Raw genomic sequence first — 16,925 nt, 5'->3', positions numbered from 1 at the left:
AGAAAGCATTTCTCAAAACTGAGTAATTGCAGAGGCTATAATGACTGAATAATATAGAAACCACTTTAATAATGAATAAATTAAAGTCAAACCACTAAAGACCTAAGAGATTAAAGGATATGACCAACTTACTTGTCTGTAATACCAACAGGATATAAGCAAATGCCATGTCCTGTAATGTCAGACACACACATATTACCTTAATGTGAGAGTGTGCAACAAAAACGAAGCAATTCTAACCACATAATAAACAACTGGGAGCAATAAGAACCTACATTTTAATAATATTTAAAGGTGAAGCGTGTAATTTTCATACCACTAACCACTGCCACTAAATGGAATTGTGAAAATGACTGGACGGGTAGATTTTCTAAAGAATATGTGAGTAGTTTTTGCCAGTGTAAAACATTCTGCCAGGATGCTGGAGTTTGCCAAGGCCCCAGATCAAGCCTTCCAACATGCCTCTATGATATTGTGCGGTTGAAATATTGCTGGGCATGTTGCTGTTGCCCGATTAGCCTGATTCAAAGCCCAATTCCAAGTTTCTCTGTTATTCTGATCTGAGATATGTGTGGGGAACCTTTTCAGTGCTTTGTGAAAACAATAGCACATCCTCAATAACCTCAGTTGTAACAATAATTCATACTGATATTAATTATTAATAATAATATTATTGTGCAGATTATTGAAGAGAAGTGCACTATTAACTTCACCTAGCCAATGAAAAACTATAATAAATTAATAAAAATTAATGTAGAGACTACTGAAGAGAAGTGTGCTATTGCTATCACACAGCAGAAAAAAAAAAATTAAATGATTTTGTTAAATTATTAAATTATATTGTGGAGATTATTAAAGAGAGGTGCACTATTAACTTCACCTAACCAATGAAAAACTATAATAAATTAATAAAATTAATATAGAGAAGTGTGCCATTGCTTTCACCCAGCAGAGACACAAATCTATTAAATGATTTTTGATGTTTTTAATATAAATAAAAAATAGTTTTGTGCAATTATTAAAGAGAGGTGTACTGTCTTTCACCCAGCAGATCAAAAACTCTGAATAAATAAATATATAAATAATTGTGCAGAGTATTGAAGAGAGGTGTGCTATTCTTTCATCTGGCAGATTATAAATAAAACAATTAATTGAATAAAATATTATTGATATTAATTGATATTATTGTACAGATTATTAAATAAGTCTACTATTACATAATATGCAATAATATTTTTATTGTAATTGTATTAATAAAAAAGTTATATTGTTATTAATATCATTGTGCAGATTACAAAAAAGAGGTGTAATACTGCTTTTATTAAAGCAGATTAAATGCAAACATGCATACATACATAATAAATAAATATATAAAAATGAATGAATGAATGAATGTGCACATTAGAGCGCTGTGATATTGCTTTCACCCAACATGTAATTGCTTATTATGCTAATTATTGAACATATTCAATATGAGCAAGAAAAATTACTAGAGAAAAGACTGGAACTTGGATTTAGAAACTATTATAACATCAAATGAATTACACATATCACCTTAATAGTTTAAAGGGGTGGACGTATATGGAAATTATTGACAGAATATATTATTAGTGCACTTGTGGAATATCCTGGTTCTGATTAGAATCCAATCAAAAAGACGGGAGTGAAAACACAAGAAACAGCGAGAGACAAGGGGTTTAAAAAAGAAACAAAGCAAGAAGAGGGGATGAGATCATCTGCTGAGGTGTGAAGGCAAAGAAACTGAGACATGACTCAGTAAGGGATTAAAGAGAAAAGGTTGGACCGTAAATTTTCCACGCAGGCCGACAGGTTGCGGCTGTTGCGAATTCTCACAGTGGGGCTTCTGGCAGTTCCCACAGACATCCAGCTATGTTTAAAGCATTGCGATCCCAGCAGGGGGCGATTGATCCTTGGAATAACTAGAAATGTTGAACGAGAAGCAGGGGGGGGGGGGGGGGGGGGGGGGGATGACTGTTTTGAAAGTTGTGAGGAGTGCTTGACGAAAGCGCAACTCAAAGTGCTTTTAATGGAAAGATGCTCATTCTGGCTTGCCCCTGAAGAACAGTGCTCCTGTTGTGATTCTGAGAAATCCAGACTAGCCTTCGGTGAAGCGTTGCATAATCAAGAATTTCTACCATTGCTGTATATTTCCTCTTTACGTCTTCCTTTGGTTTTATTACTTGCACAGGAACAGGTCTGGCGCTCCACTGCTGGTGGGCTGTAAAAGAACAGAGGGCCACGAGCAGATAATGTATCTATCAGCATATGGAGTCAGTGAGGATTGCATGTAGGAACCAGAAGGTAAGCTGCAGGTGAAGCTAAAATCAGTGAGTCTGCTTCAGTGTTAAGAGGGGAAGTAGCAGTTTGTTTTCGTCAATCTGAAAATCATTTCAAAGAAAAAAAAAATTATATTTCATTTGTAGTCACAAATTTGTGCGTGGAGACGTGCTGATATCGTGTTTGGCCTCGTTCTGTCTCACGTATCTTGTCAGTGTCTGTGCTTGCTTGGCCATTTGGAAAAGTAAGGAAAGTGTGTTCAAGCACCAGCAGAAAACAGTATAAAGAAATATTCTTTGAGAGAAGCAGTCTTTATCAGCGGAAGTTAAAAGTAGCTCATAAGTATATTTACTTGTCTCATTAGTGTTTAGGGCAGTTGTCGTTGCTAGGAAACGCTTGTTTTACTGTGTGGAGACGTGCTGATATCGCGTTTGATCTCGCGTATCTTGTCAGTGTCTGTGCTTGCTTGGCCATTTGATGTGGAAAAGTAAGGAAAGTGTGTTCAAGCACCAGCAGAAAACAATGTAAAGAAATACTCTTTGAGAGAAGCAGTCTTTATCAGTGGAAGTTAAAAGCAGCTCATAAGTGTATTTACTTGTCTCATTAGTGTTTAGGGCAGTTGTCGTTGCTAGGAAACGCTTGTTTTACTGTGTGGAGACGTGCTGATATCGCGTTTGATCTCGCGTATCTTGTCAGTGTCTGTGCTTGCTTGGCCATTTTTTGTGGAAAAATAAGGAAAGTGTGTCCAGCTAAATTCACTTTTTATTTTTTTTTACTTTATAAATATAACTTTTTATTTCTCCTCTTTTCTACTACTTGTTTCACTTCTGTTTCAGTTTTTTTAACCATTTCTTACTATGTGTAATTAAGTTGCTGTTTTTAGCATTTGTGTTTGACAGTGTTATTTCTTAGGATTACTTATAAACTATACTGTCATGATTTGTATTTGTTATCTATTTTAATTTTAGTTAATGTCTGAATTTAGTATGTCTGTATAGGTCTTTTATTAAGTTTTAGTTTTATTTAATTTTAATTATTTTAATACTTCAACATACTAATGTATATATATATATATATATATATAATTTATAAATGTGTATTTATATGTACATATACATATAGTTTTTCTTTTTGGTGTTTGGCTTAGGAATCATTATTATACCCATACCTTTTGTTCTTTAATATTTTGATTTTTTTTGTTTTGTTTTTCATTTAAATGTTAAGTTTTGAAATTTTGTTGTATGCATTTGTCATTTTTATTTAATTTCTTTATTTTTTAAATGTGTATAGGTAGTATTTATAAAGTTTTAGCTTTTAGTTTTGCATCTGTTTTTAGTTGTTTTAAAACTACAATTGATTTCTTCTGTTGTCCTCATTTGTAAGTCGCTTTGGATAAAAGCATCTGCTAAATGACTAAATAAATAAATACATTTAACCAATTTCCATTAGTACCAAATTTCCATTTTATGTGCTGTTGAGATGGATTTTACATTATTTATGTTTTGGGTCCCAGAGAAGAAAATAATTTAGCAATTTTAAAACTAATATTTATTTTCTCCTAAATTCTTTTAATATGTTCCAAAGACAAACAAAAATATGCAAGATTTATTACAATGAAAAAAGATAAATATGAATAAAAAGCATGTCTTACATACATGTCTCACATAAATGTAATTTATAGTTTTTTATATTTTATATGTTATATATATATATATATATATATATATATATATATATATATATATATATATATATATATATATATGTATGTATGTATGTATGTATGTATGTATATATATATATATATATATATATATATATATATATATATATATATATATATATATATATATATATAATCTATTATATTTAATACATTAGTTCATAATTTTAACTGCAACTGCAAATGCTGTAGCAAATACCTGCTAATGTTGGCAGGAAAAAAAATAGAAAATCATATTTTGAAATTTAGAAAAAAAAAAATTAATTAAAAAAACTAAAACAAATTCTTAATACACACACTTATAAGTGTATATAGGTATATACAAAAAATATATAAAATACATAAAACATATACACACACCACTTGAATTTATACAACTGATAAAAGTTTTATAGTAAAATATTGAGAGCAATTTAAAAGAATTGTTAAAAATAAAATTTAATTAAAAACAGCTGGCAGAAGTGCTTTATAAAGAGTTTGTAAACCAATAAGAAAATGTAATGTTAGTCTATGAAAATTTTGTACATTTATTCACGTTTTATATCTGGAGTCTCTGACACGCCTAAAATATTTTGCACATCTAAAATTGCCAAACTGAAATATAGTTCAGAATCAGATCTCACAATATTAGTTATGATGTACCAAAACTCAACATTAAGCATGTTTCCCGAGCGATGAAAAGATCCACAGAACATAGGGGTCATGTTTCTTTTAGTCATGGTCTTTTACACGGGTACGCAAATCAAATTGAAATTTAATTGAAGTCTTCTGTCCGTCCTGTCTCCAGGGGGCTGACCTGCAGACACTGTGAAAGAGTGAGATCTACATAATTCAGGATGAAGTTGGCAGCGGTCTGGAGGGCGGGGGATACCTGTGGAGTGTCCTCGGCTCAGGTTGCAGTGCTGTCAGCATCTGGCTGTTCCACACAGTGGGGCACACATGTAGAGGGGAAGGGAGACAGGTGACACTGTCTCAGGCTTGAATTTCAGTGCAGTTCGCCTCAGCTGCCCAGTATTCAACACCACTAAACACCTTTCATCTTGGCTAATAGGTCCCACGGGAAAAGCCGTAAGGTGCCTGAGCCACATGCTACAGACAGACTCTGTCTAAGACTATTTTCATACACTTCATGATGTAAAAAACTACACCTGGGTCATTTTTTCCGATTCGTTTTAGGTGGTTTTTATAATACGGTAACGAGCATACCACACAGATCACTGCGTATGGTGTTAATTTGCTTAACCTTTAGTATGTGTGGTATATGACTCAAAACTGTCTGCAGGTAATGTCTGAGTGTTAAACGGCTTTGACTGCTTTTGATTTGGGTTCTGTTTATGTGCTTAAACTTACAGGTAAAGGGTTGAAGTGCTGGTCGACGAGGTGGTTGTATCCATAATCAAAAAAAGAATGTCGGAGTACAACATCAATCCCATGAGCTGCGGCGATACCGAGAGTGTTGAGCCACCTGAAGCCAGCAAAAACATTGACATCATTAGGAATGCAAAAGAATTTAACGATTATTCAGGTTTTTGCATTTTCCAAAAAACAACTTTAATTAGTTACATCTCCTTTCAGTATTTAAAAAGCAATTTCTATCGGAAAAAACACGCTCGAAAAACAGCAGTGGAAAACAAATGTACAGTGCAGGTTGTACAAGGCAAATAAGCACTTTGTTTTTATTTATTTTTTAAGATTTATTTTTGGCATTTTTGCCTTTGTAGATAGGAAATGAAGTCGGAGAGAGAGGAGGGAGTCGGTTAGCTCAATCATAATTTGTTGAAATCCTGTATGTAATACAAGTAATGATATTTTTATACGGGGATCATCAAAAAAGTTGACTGCAGTCCCTATATACTACACGAAGATACTTTACTTACAGAAAACCAGCAGCAAATGTGTCGGATAAATTATTGGTGCCCCCTGCCCAAGCCGGACCAACTCCACCCAGCCACACTCGCTTCTCTGGAGCATGAGTCTGAACAATCTGAAAGATAACAAAGACAAAACTTTATCAGATGAGACATATCATCAATAACTCATAACTGAGTGATTGAGAGTTGGGCAGGATTTATTATTCTTTTTACTAGTCTGGGCCACTTAAAATGACTGACTTTATAGCAGAGCCGGCGCCAGGGCACCTCCATCGGGGGGGCATTTAAATTTCTATGGGGGGCACAAATCACGTTGTGTGTGTGTTTGTGTGTGTGTGTGTGGTGTGGAGGGGGATGGGTTCGGTTGGGAAGCGTGTAATCTGTGATCTCGTGCAGTTGCTGATGCTCCCTAAAGCATGCGCTGTTTTATCGGTACTTTCGCTTTCAAAATCGATCGCGTTCAGTAAGGAGGGGAGAGGATGGAAAGTTGGGGGGCACAGTAACTCGTTTGGAGGGGGCACGGCCCGCGAGTGCCCCACCTTGGCACCGGCCCTGCTTTATAGTCACCAAGGTCATTTTAGACTGATAAATGTGAAATCCAAAATACAGTACTGTTCAAAAGAGAATTAATACTTTTCTTCATCAAGGATGCATTAAATTGGTCAAAAGTGACAGTAAAGACATTTATTATGCTTCTTTTCAACTTTCAGTTGATTAAAGAATATGGAAAAAACTATCATGGATTACACAAAAATATTAAGCAGCACAACTGCTTTCAACATTGATAATAATGAGAAATGTTTCTTGAGCAGCAAATCAGCATATTAGCTTGATTTCTGAAGTATTATGTGACACTGAACACTGGAGTAATGACTGTTTTGCCATTACAGGAATTCATTATATTTAAAAATATGTGACCCTGGACCACAAAACCAGTCTTAAGTCGCTGGGGGATATTTGTAGCAATAGCCAAAAATACATTGTATGGGCAAAATGCTCAATTTTTCTTTTATGCCAAAAATCATTAGGATATTAAGTAAAGATCATGTTCCATGAAGATATTTTATAAATTTCTGACTGTAAATATATCAAAACTTAATTTTTGATTAGTAATATGCATTGCTAAGAACTTAATTTGGACAACTTTAAAGGCAATTTTCTCAATATTTAGATTTTTTTGCACCCTCAGATTCCAGATTTTCAGATAGCTGTATCTCGGCCACATATTATCTGATCCTGACAAACCATACATCAATAGAAAGCTTATTTATTCAGCTTTCAGATGATGTATAAATCTCAATTTCGAAAAATTGACACTTAAGGCTGGTTTTGTGGTCCAGGGTCACTTATAAATTCACAGCACAGTTTTTATTGTATTTCTGATCAAATAAATGCAGCCTTGGTCAAAATAAAAGACTTCTTTCAAAAATACTTACCCCAATGTTTTGAATAGTACTGTAGCTAAAAATAATGAACAAATAAAAAGATTTAATAAAACAAATTGTATGTACTATCTATCGAAAATGAATAACAAATGTTGGTTCTTTTTAAAAGCCAGGTACACAAACACAACTTTTCCCCCATGCAACTGACTGATAGAAATCTGCATCCTGACTCCTGTTTTTGTGCTCAATATAAATCAGACTGTCCATGGCTGTCCACGGCCATGATTTGAGATCCCAACTCTGCAGCACAATATACAACCGACTGCTGTCCAGCTGCAGGGTCAGAGTCTGGTTATAATAGAAAACATGTCTGGTATTAGGCATATTCCATAATAAGCCAAAGAAAGCCTCTCATACTCTCTACTTCTGATTCAGACACACTATGAACCTCAGGACCTGCTGCAGTGAATGACATCCAGAGAATCAACGCTCAAGTATAAATCACCTCTCAAAATAAATCTGACAGACAGCAGAAGGGTACATGTGTCACCAAACCATCGAAGAACACCTGCAGATCCATTCCAGAAAAAAAGAGATGTGAATTTCATCTTTTATGTTAAATGACCTTTGGATTTGAAGCTAAGAAGTGGAATAAGCACTTGTTCGTCTGACATCACGCATGTAATAGGCTCTAATCACCGTCCCACTGGGTTTGGGAGTGAACCAAACTTTGGCGTCTTTTGTTTGATATTTGTGAGGAAGGCCAGTTTTCCCCCTCTTTCACTTTTAGGGGAACACTGGACCAGATGTGTGAGTTTGAGATACATAAAACAGGAGAGCTGTTTATTTATAGATTGGGCCTCCTCAGGGAAGTCTTAAATGCTGTGAAACCTGGTACTGCTTATTAGACTGAAAGGGGACTGTTCCCAGAGCAACTGAGACATCATGAGGCTGAGGGGGGAACTTGTAAATTGTAAACCCAATCAAACGCTTTCCTCCTTTACTGTGCCCTGACCCATGCTCCCTTAACGGTAGGCCACCTATCAGACCAGCGACAGCTTGTTTGGATGATGCAGCTGAGGACAAACCCGGGCCCTTGAGATAAACACAGTTAATGAGCACTGGAGGGACTTACACACTCTCACAACAACAACCTTAACACGTATCAGCACATCTCGGACCAACACATTCAAAAACAAAAGATATCTAGGCTGGGTGTCATTAAAAAAAACCTTACCTTCAACACCTTGGTAATCTGCTCAGACAGGGTGTCCAGAAGTCTTGTCTTCATAAAGTCTTCTACTTTGGTCACCCGCCTGTCAATGTAGTAACTGCACACATAAGAGAACATCTTTGTAAGAGATATGAAACATAAAACTGATTAATTTCAATGTGGAACCTCAATGGCTAATCATTTTCATATTTTCTGGGCGTGTTCAAAAATACAGTCTTACTGGCATGAAGTGGCAGCTGAAACTGGGAAATTATTAGGGGAGGAGTTGGATTTTTCATTCATTACACTGTACCTAGAAAAAATACCTAAGACAGTTCTAGACAGTGACAAATACTTATTAAAAATACTTTTAGCAAGCAGTCGGAAAGCCATAACACGTAAATGGTTTCAGGTTGACCCTCCAACAAAGAACCAGTGGTTGGGAATTGTAAATGAAATATACTGCATGGAGAGACTTACATTTACTGTTAGACTTAACTCGTAAAAATGTATTAAGTATTGGGATAAATGGATTGTGTACACATACCGCTGAGGATAAGTGTAAAACTATACTCCAAAGAATGTATGGAAATTGTATTGTCTTGACTTTGTAACACCCATGATGACCTATTCGTTTCTTGTTCTCAAAAAAAAAAAAGATTTATTTTATTGATATATTATATACACATATTTTTATTTAATATATTATGTATTTTTGTTCAATTAAAAATATATGTATACAATATAGTAATATTTGAAAATGAAATTTATATATTCATATAGAGTAATATAAACTACTGTTAAAAAGTAGAAGATTTAATGTTTTTGAAAGAATTTTAATTTCACCAAGGCTGCATTTATTTGATAAAAAATACAGTAAAAGCAGCAATAATGTGAAATGCAATTGCAATTTCATTGTAATATTTTATTGTAATATGATTTAATATTAGTATAAAAGTAGAATAAAAGTATTCATTTATTTTTAAAAACCACACTAACCAAAACTTTTATGTGAGGAATAAATTAGTATTATACAGTCGTGGTCAGAATTATTGGCACCCTTGGTAAATATGATCAAAGAAGGCTGTGAAAATGAATCTGCATTGTTAATCCTTTTCATTGTTTATTTTGAAATTCTTAATTATTGTCCTGATGGTGGAAATGGGAATTTTCACTGCTCTAGCTCTTTTCTTAAAGCCACTTCACTAATTTGTGAAGCTCAATTATCTTTTGCTGCACATCCAAAATATATTCTTTGGTTTTTCTCATTGTGATGGATGATTAAGGGAATTTGGACTTTGTTTTTCCTCCTATTTATATTTCTGTGAAACAGGAAGCCATGGCTGGATAATTTCATGTTCATAATCCCCCTGGAGTGCTCAAAATTGTAAATATGAATGGGAATATACTTCAGAGACATTTTACTCATAATAATTTCTAGGGATACCAATAATTGTGTCCAATGTGCATTTGAGAAAAGAAAATATTTCATAATCAGATTTTCCCCCATTTTCAATTGTTTTAGTTCAACGGAACGTTAGATTTTTGTGATTTTTTAAAATAAAAGATCAAAAGGATTAATAATGCAGGTTTATTTTCAGAGCCTTTTTGATCATATTTACCAAGGGTGCCAATAATTCTGACCACGACTGTATATATATAAAATATAAAACATATGCATAATTTCATCTATTAAATGATTAAACAAAATGACACACACACACTAAAACATTTACTTAGAAATATTTTCACTTGTATAGGCTAAAAGAAAAATAGATATATTGGATTTTTGCAAATTGTGTAAATGTGTCTACACACACACACATATACAAAGAAAATAGATATATTGCATTATTGCACATTGTTTATATGTGTCTCTATATATTATATGCATACATACAATATATATACACTCACCTAAAGGATTATTAGGAACACCTGTTCAATTTCTCATTAATGCAATTATCTAATCAACCAATCACATGTCAGTTGCTTCAATGCATTTAGGGGTGTGGTCCTGGTCAAGACAATCTCCTGAACTCCAAACTGAATGTCAGAATGGGAAAGAAAGGTGATTTAAGCAATTTTGAGCGTGGCATGGTTGTTGGTGCCAGACGGGCCGGTCTGAGTATTTCACAATCTGCTCAGTTACTGGGATTTTCACGCACAACCATTTCTAGGGTTTACAAAGAATGGTGTGAAAAGGGAAAAACATCCAGTATGCGGCAGTCCTGTGGGCGAAAATGCCTTGTTGATGCTAGAGGTCAGAGGAAAATGGGCCGACTGATTCAAGCTGATAGAAGAGCAACTTTGACTGAAATAACCACTCGTTACAACCGAGGTATGCAGCAAAGCATTTGTGAAGCCACAACACGCACAACCTTGAGGCGGATGGGCTACAACAGCAGAAGACCCCACCGGGTACCACTCATCTCCACTACAAATAGGAAAAAGAGGCTACAATTTGCACGAGCTCACCAAAATTGGACGGTTGAAGACTGGAAAAATGTTGCCTGGTCTGATGAGTCTCGATTTCTGTTGAGACATTCAGATGGTAGAGTCAGAATTTGGCGTAAACAGAATGAGAACATGGATCCATCATGCCTTGTTACCACTGTGCAGGCTGGTGGTGGTGGTGTAATGGTGTGGGGGATGTTTTCTTGGCAAACTTTAGGCCCCTTAGTGCCAATTGGGCATTGTTTAAATGCCACGGCCTACCTGAGCATTGTTTCTGACCATGTCCATCCCTTTATGACCACCATGTACCCATCCTCTGATGGCTACTTCCAGCAGGATAATGCACCATGTCACAAAGCTCGAATCATTTCAAATTGGTTTCTTGAACATGACAATGAGTTCACTGTACTAAAATGGCCCCCACAGTCACCAGATCTCAACCCAATAGAGCATCTTTGGGATGTGGTGGAACGGGAGCTTCGTGCCCTGGATGTGCATCCCACAAATCTCCATCAACTGCAAGATGCTATCCTATCAATATGGGCCAACATTTCTAAAGAATGCTTTCAGCACCTTGTTGAATCAATGCCACGTAGAATTAAGGCAGTTCTGAAGGCGAAAGGGGGTCAAACACAGTATTAGTATGGTGTTCCTAATAATCCTTTAGGTGAGTGTATATACACACACACACACACAGAGAGAGAGAGAGAGAGAGAGAGAGAGAGAGTATGATTGTGTGCTATAATTTACAAAAATATTTTCTTTTTAAGCTACACAGACTATACTGTGATTCAACAACTGATTATTAACTTATTATTTCGGTGTAAAAATAAAATGATATTTTCCCTCAAAAAACAAAAAAACCTATGCCTGGAGAATAACATAGAATAAAAAACAAACAGCAAAATGGCAATGCTATCAATCTTAATGTTACCAGTACAATATGTAATAACACAATCCACATTTTCCCACTTCAGTGAGCAAAGTTCAAAATATGAATTAAAGCCATTAAAGGGCAGTCTGCAGGTTTATACACAAAATAACTAACAGATTGAGCCCATGAATTATATTAAGATGTAAAAGCAGACAGCGGTGACAAGAGACAGAGCTCTTTTTGGTCAAAGAGCCGCTGCAGTGAGCGAATGAGTGAGTGTGAGAGAGAGAGAGAGAGAGGGAGAGGAGTTGGGGATGAAGTAGCTGTGGGCCGGCCATCTGGAGGAGGGTGTGAAAAGAGGGCCTCAATGAACTGCACCATTTTCAAGCAATACGTCTGAAGATCTTGACATATCTGAAGGAAAAGTGGTTCTCTGTGGACACTGACCCTCAAAATTTACAGTCTCTATGGGATTAAAGCAGCACAAATCTAGAGGCAACAAATCTTCGTTATCTTTTGACCTCAAGCAGCAATGAACAACTCTCAACCTCCCTAGCTTTATATTTAGCTAATGTGTACCCATTTCTGGTCTTTTAGATTCTGCTTTCAAGGTACATTCTCAACGACCGACTTCTGAATTTAGCATTCAAAACAGAGGAAACATCTGGAAGAGGAGTGAAAGAAAAGCGCATCTGTTCCATGGGAGACAGTGACTCCTAATGTAAGAGATAAAGAATAAATTAGACAAAGGTTTTATAGCTCAAAGGCTTCTCTTTCATAGCACAGGACACTAATTTGAATTCTTATGTTTTAATTTTTATATTAACTTTGTTTCAGATGTTTCCTCTGAAATTCTGTCATACTGTAAGACCATGAGACATATAAAAGATATAATATTTTCTACACATGCTGAACATTCAGCTTTGCCAACACAGGAGTAAATTGCATAAAAAAATTATACATACAGTGCCTTGCGAAAGTATTCATACCCCTTAATTTTTTTTCACGTTTTATGTTGCTGACTTATGTTAAACTACTTTAAATTACTTTTTTCCACATCATTCTACACTCCATTCACTATAATGGTAAAGCAAAAAAGGTTTTAACATCTTTGCAAATTTATTAAAAATAAAAAACTTAAATCATTCCATTGCATAAGTACACATACCCTTATCTGGGACAGTTGAAATTTAGCTCAGGAGCATTCATATTGCTTGTAGGTGTTACTAGACTTTGAGTGAAGATAACCTGTGGCAAATTCAGTTGAATGGGCATGATTTAGAAAGCCACTCAAGTCTTAATAAAACAGCTGATAATGCATATCAGAGCAAAAACCAAGCCCTGGGGTCAAAAGAACAGTCTGTAGAGCTCAGAAACAGGTTTGCGTCAAGCCACACATCTGGGGAAGAGTTCATAAAAATTTTTGCTTCATTGAAGGGTCACAGAAGCATGTAGTCTCTGTTACCCTTAATGGAAGAAGTTTGAAACAACCAGGATTCTTCTTAGAGCTGGCCTCCTGGCCAAACTGAGCAATTGATGAAGAAGGGCTTTGGTTAGAGTGGTGACGAAGAACCTGATGGTTGAGCTCCATGATCATATGTGGAGACAGGAGAAATCCACAGAAGGACAAACACCACTGCAACACTCCATCAATATAGGCTTTATGGTAGTGTGGCAAGACTCAATCCTCTCTTCAGTGTAGATACATGAAAACACACTTAGAATTTGCAAGAAAGCACCTAAAGGACCCTCAGACTGTGAGAAATAACATGATCTGGTCTGATGAACCTCAATTCCAAGCATCATGTTTGAAGGAAAGCAGGCACTGCTCATCACCTGCAGAGTACCATCCCAAAAGTAAAGTGTGCTGGTAGCAGCCTCATGCTGTGTGGCTGTTTTTCAGCGGCAGGGACTGAGGGACTCATCAGAATAGAAGAAAAGCTCAATGCACCAAAATATTGAGATAGCCTTAATGAAGACCCAGTCCAGAGCATTCAGAACCTCAGATGGGCAGAAGGTTTAACGTCCAACAGGACAATGGACCTAAACACACAGCAAGAGTGGCTTATAGACAACTCTGTGAATTTATTTGAGTGGCTCAGCCAGAGCCTGAGCTTGAACCCAATCAAATATTTCTGGAGAAACCTGAAAATGTGTGTCTGCCCCCATCCAACCTGACAGAGCTTGAGAGGTGAAGAGGTGAGGAGAAGAATAGCAGATAATTGCCAAATGCTGATTTTTTTTTTTTTTTTTTTTTTTTGACGTATTGTCAAGTATGGTGACCCATACTCGAAATTGGTGCTCTGCGTTTAACCCATCCAAGTGCACACACACAGCAGTGAGTAGTGAACAAATGCACACACACACACACACCGTGAACACACACCCAGAGCAGTGGGCAGCCATGCTGCAGCGCCCGGGGAGCAGTTGGGGGTTCGGTGCCTTGCTCAAGGGCACCTCAGTCGTGGTATTGAGGGTGGAGAGAGCGCTGGACATTCACTCCCCCCACCTACAATCCCTGCCGGCCGGGGACTCGAACCCGCAACCTTTCGATTACGAGTCCGACTCTCTAACCATTAGGCCACGACTGATGAACAAAGCTTGTTGCATCAAACAAAATGTAAAGGCTGTAAAGGTGCTTCAGCTAAATATTTAGTAAAGGGTATGAATACTTATGCAATGTACTTATTTCAGTTTTTTTTATTTGTAATTAATTTACGAAGTAAATGTACACACACACACACACACACACACACACACACACACACACACACACACACACACACACACACACACACACACACACACATATATATATATATATATATATATATACACACATATATATATATACATACATACATATATGTACTGTATATATATATATAAAGAGAGAGAGATTTTAAAATTATTTTAAATTTAAACACTTAATATTTATTTGATAAAAATAAAAATTAAATATAATAAAAGCATACAGTACAATACAAAGCAAGAAACTACTAGGCTCTTCATTTAATTTTATAAAAACAATTTAGAAAAACATTATGAAATGGCATGATGCTGATGAGATGCCAGTTTCCCTTGTTTAGTGTGTTTTTTGTAATGGTTTTTCTCTTGACACAGCTGGACAAATTCTAGTATGTAGAGTATATAGAGCAAACCATTTAAAATGGATAATTCCAATAGAGAAAAAAATTGGTGTAGAAACAGTTTTCACTGAGAAATTGCTAATAAATGTCAGTTAATTCCAAAGAAACAGCAGGTGACACGTTAAACTAAACATGCAATTTTTAAGTAGAATTACTGATATTCTTGTAATGAATGCATTTCAATAATCCTTACATCATTTTTTTTTACAGTGCACAAGAGCCACAAGAGGTGTTTAAATAACTTGTGAGGGCTCTTATTCCAGGAATCCTCCTTTACTGTAAAATGATAATTGCGCATCAGAACGTGTGAGCACATATGGCTTGAGTTTGAATGAGTAGGTGGCGTTTTTATGAAATCTTCCTCTCTGACACCTTTTCCTACTTCCGTTTCCTTTAATCAGGGTTGACCTCTAGATTAATGAGTCTGTTTGGGCCACCCTCTCTCTGCAGACGCAGGGGGGCCTTCTAATTGAGGGAGAAATGCAAACTTGTTTATGTCCTTATAACTTTTAATGACCGCAGCTATTGCAATTGCACTTGATAAAACACTTCTCATTACTGAATAATTCAAAGCCACTCAGCATGGAACTAATTAAAGTCATTGAAAGCACACCCAGTCGCCATTGTGCTGGGAGATTAAAGAAAGCCGCTAATGAGCTCGTTTCTGATTATTAAGGTTCGCCATATTGCAACGCAGTGTTGAGCAAGTCAGGCACTTTCTGAGTGAGAGGTTATAAAGCGACAGCCCATTAAAGGAAAACTCAAAAGAGAACAAGATGTAAAAAAATACCCCTGCATATTTTGCTGAAGCTCTCTGAAATTCTCGCAGCATCTGTGATTTCTCATGATATCACACAGGAAAAACTCTAGCTGACCTGGAACTCGGCTTGTCTGTCTGCAGCAGTCGGCGGTGACTGCACGGGTCAGACTTCAGCCCGGCACTGCGGTTATAAAGCACACAACAGTATCTCATGTCCAGACAAGCCTTTTCAGGGCTTAACAATTTATTTTATTTTTATTTTTTGACGACCCAATCGGGCCAGTAGTTCAGATTTGGGTCCCAGCACAAGGAATAGCAAAAACAAACAAACAAACAAATACATAAAAGTTCAATTAAAAGTTTTTTTTTTAAACTTACATAATTTTCTTCTGTACAAATCTACATAGAAAAATTTGTAAAATGTATCATTTAATGAAAAAATATAGAATACATATCTTAATGTGTGTTTAAAGTGTTAAATATTAAAATAAAAAAAGATAAAATAAAATATAAACAATTTAAATGAGAGATAAATGAAAGTAGAAAAATAAATTAAAGATCATTTAAAATAGATGTATTAATTTATCTTTTTCTAACAAAACTTGTTTTTGTTAAAAACAACAGATGGGGTCACTTTAACAAGAAAATGTATTATTTTTTATTAAATTATAAATTTCCTTTAATTTTGTGTGTAATTTTGTATAAATAAATAAAAAATGCTAAAATAATTTTGCTAGTACAAATATACAGCTGCCAAAGTCGCTTGTTGTAACTTATTTAATGAAAAATGTCTTTACAAAAGTTAAAACATATAATTTAAGTATTTAATAAAAAAAAAAGAAAATTGTGCAGCTATAACTTGTCAGTGACAGCTATAAATTCATAAAATACACTTTAGCCCAGACTTTTATTTATCGAAGCCACTCTCACTTTTGTTTTCAGGACTATTCCAAATTTAAATGTTTTCATTGAAGAAGTAATAGTTGGCTGAGAGAAATGAAGTTTTGTCTGATTTTCGGAATTTAGGTGAATGAATGAACATGGCAACACCCCAGAAGGGCTACATAGTTAATGCTACACATTCAAGTTTATGCAAATACAATGCATAATTGCATTATTCGAAAACTGTTTGGTGCAAAACCTGCCAGGTGCATAAAAACTGGTGACTGTTATTCATACAAAACAAAGGGCATCA

The 16,925-nt window shown here is 35.6% G+C and overlaps 1 protein-coding gene across 1 annotated transcript in view; it reads right to left on the bottom strand.

The window, feature by feature from the left end:
- LOC306882305 (inactive heparanase-2-like) overlaps positions 1-16,925 on the bottom strand; it is a 77,291-nt gene that overhangs the window by 20,044 nt on the left and 40,322 nt on the right. Inside the window, exons 7-9 of the mRNA XM_079436843.1 lie at positions 8,515-8,608; positions 5,899-6,005; positions 5,372-5,486 (exon numbers count right to left, since the gene is read on the bottom strand). Coding sequence (XP_079292969.1) covers positions 5,372-5,486; positions 5,899-6,005; positions 8,515-8,608 — 316 coding nt within the window. The remainder of the gene's footprint in view (positions 1-5,371; positions 5,487-5,898; positions 6,006-8,514; positions 8,609-16,925) is intronic.

This window comes from Barbus barbus, assembly GCF_936440315.1.
Source record: "Barbus barbus genome assembly, chromosome: 16".
NCBI classification, from domain to species: domain Eukaryota; kingdom Metazoa; phylum Chordata; class Actinopteri; order Cypriniformes; family Cyprinidae; genus Barbus; species Barbus barbus.
The sequence above is the reverse complement of the archived record's forward strand: the minus strand, read 5'-3'. Positions and strand labels throughout refer to the sequence as shown.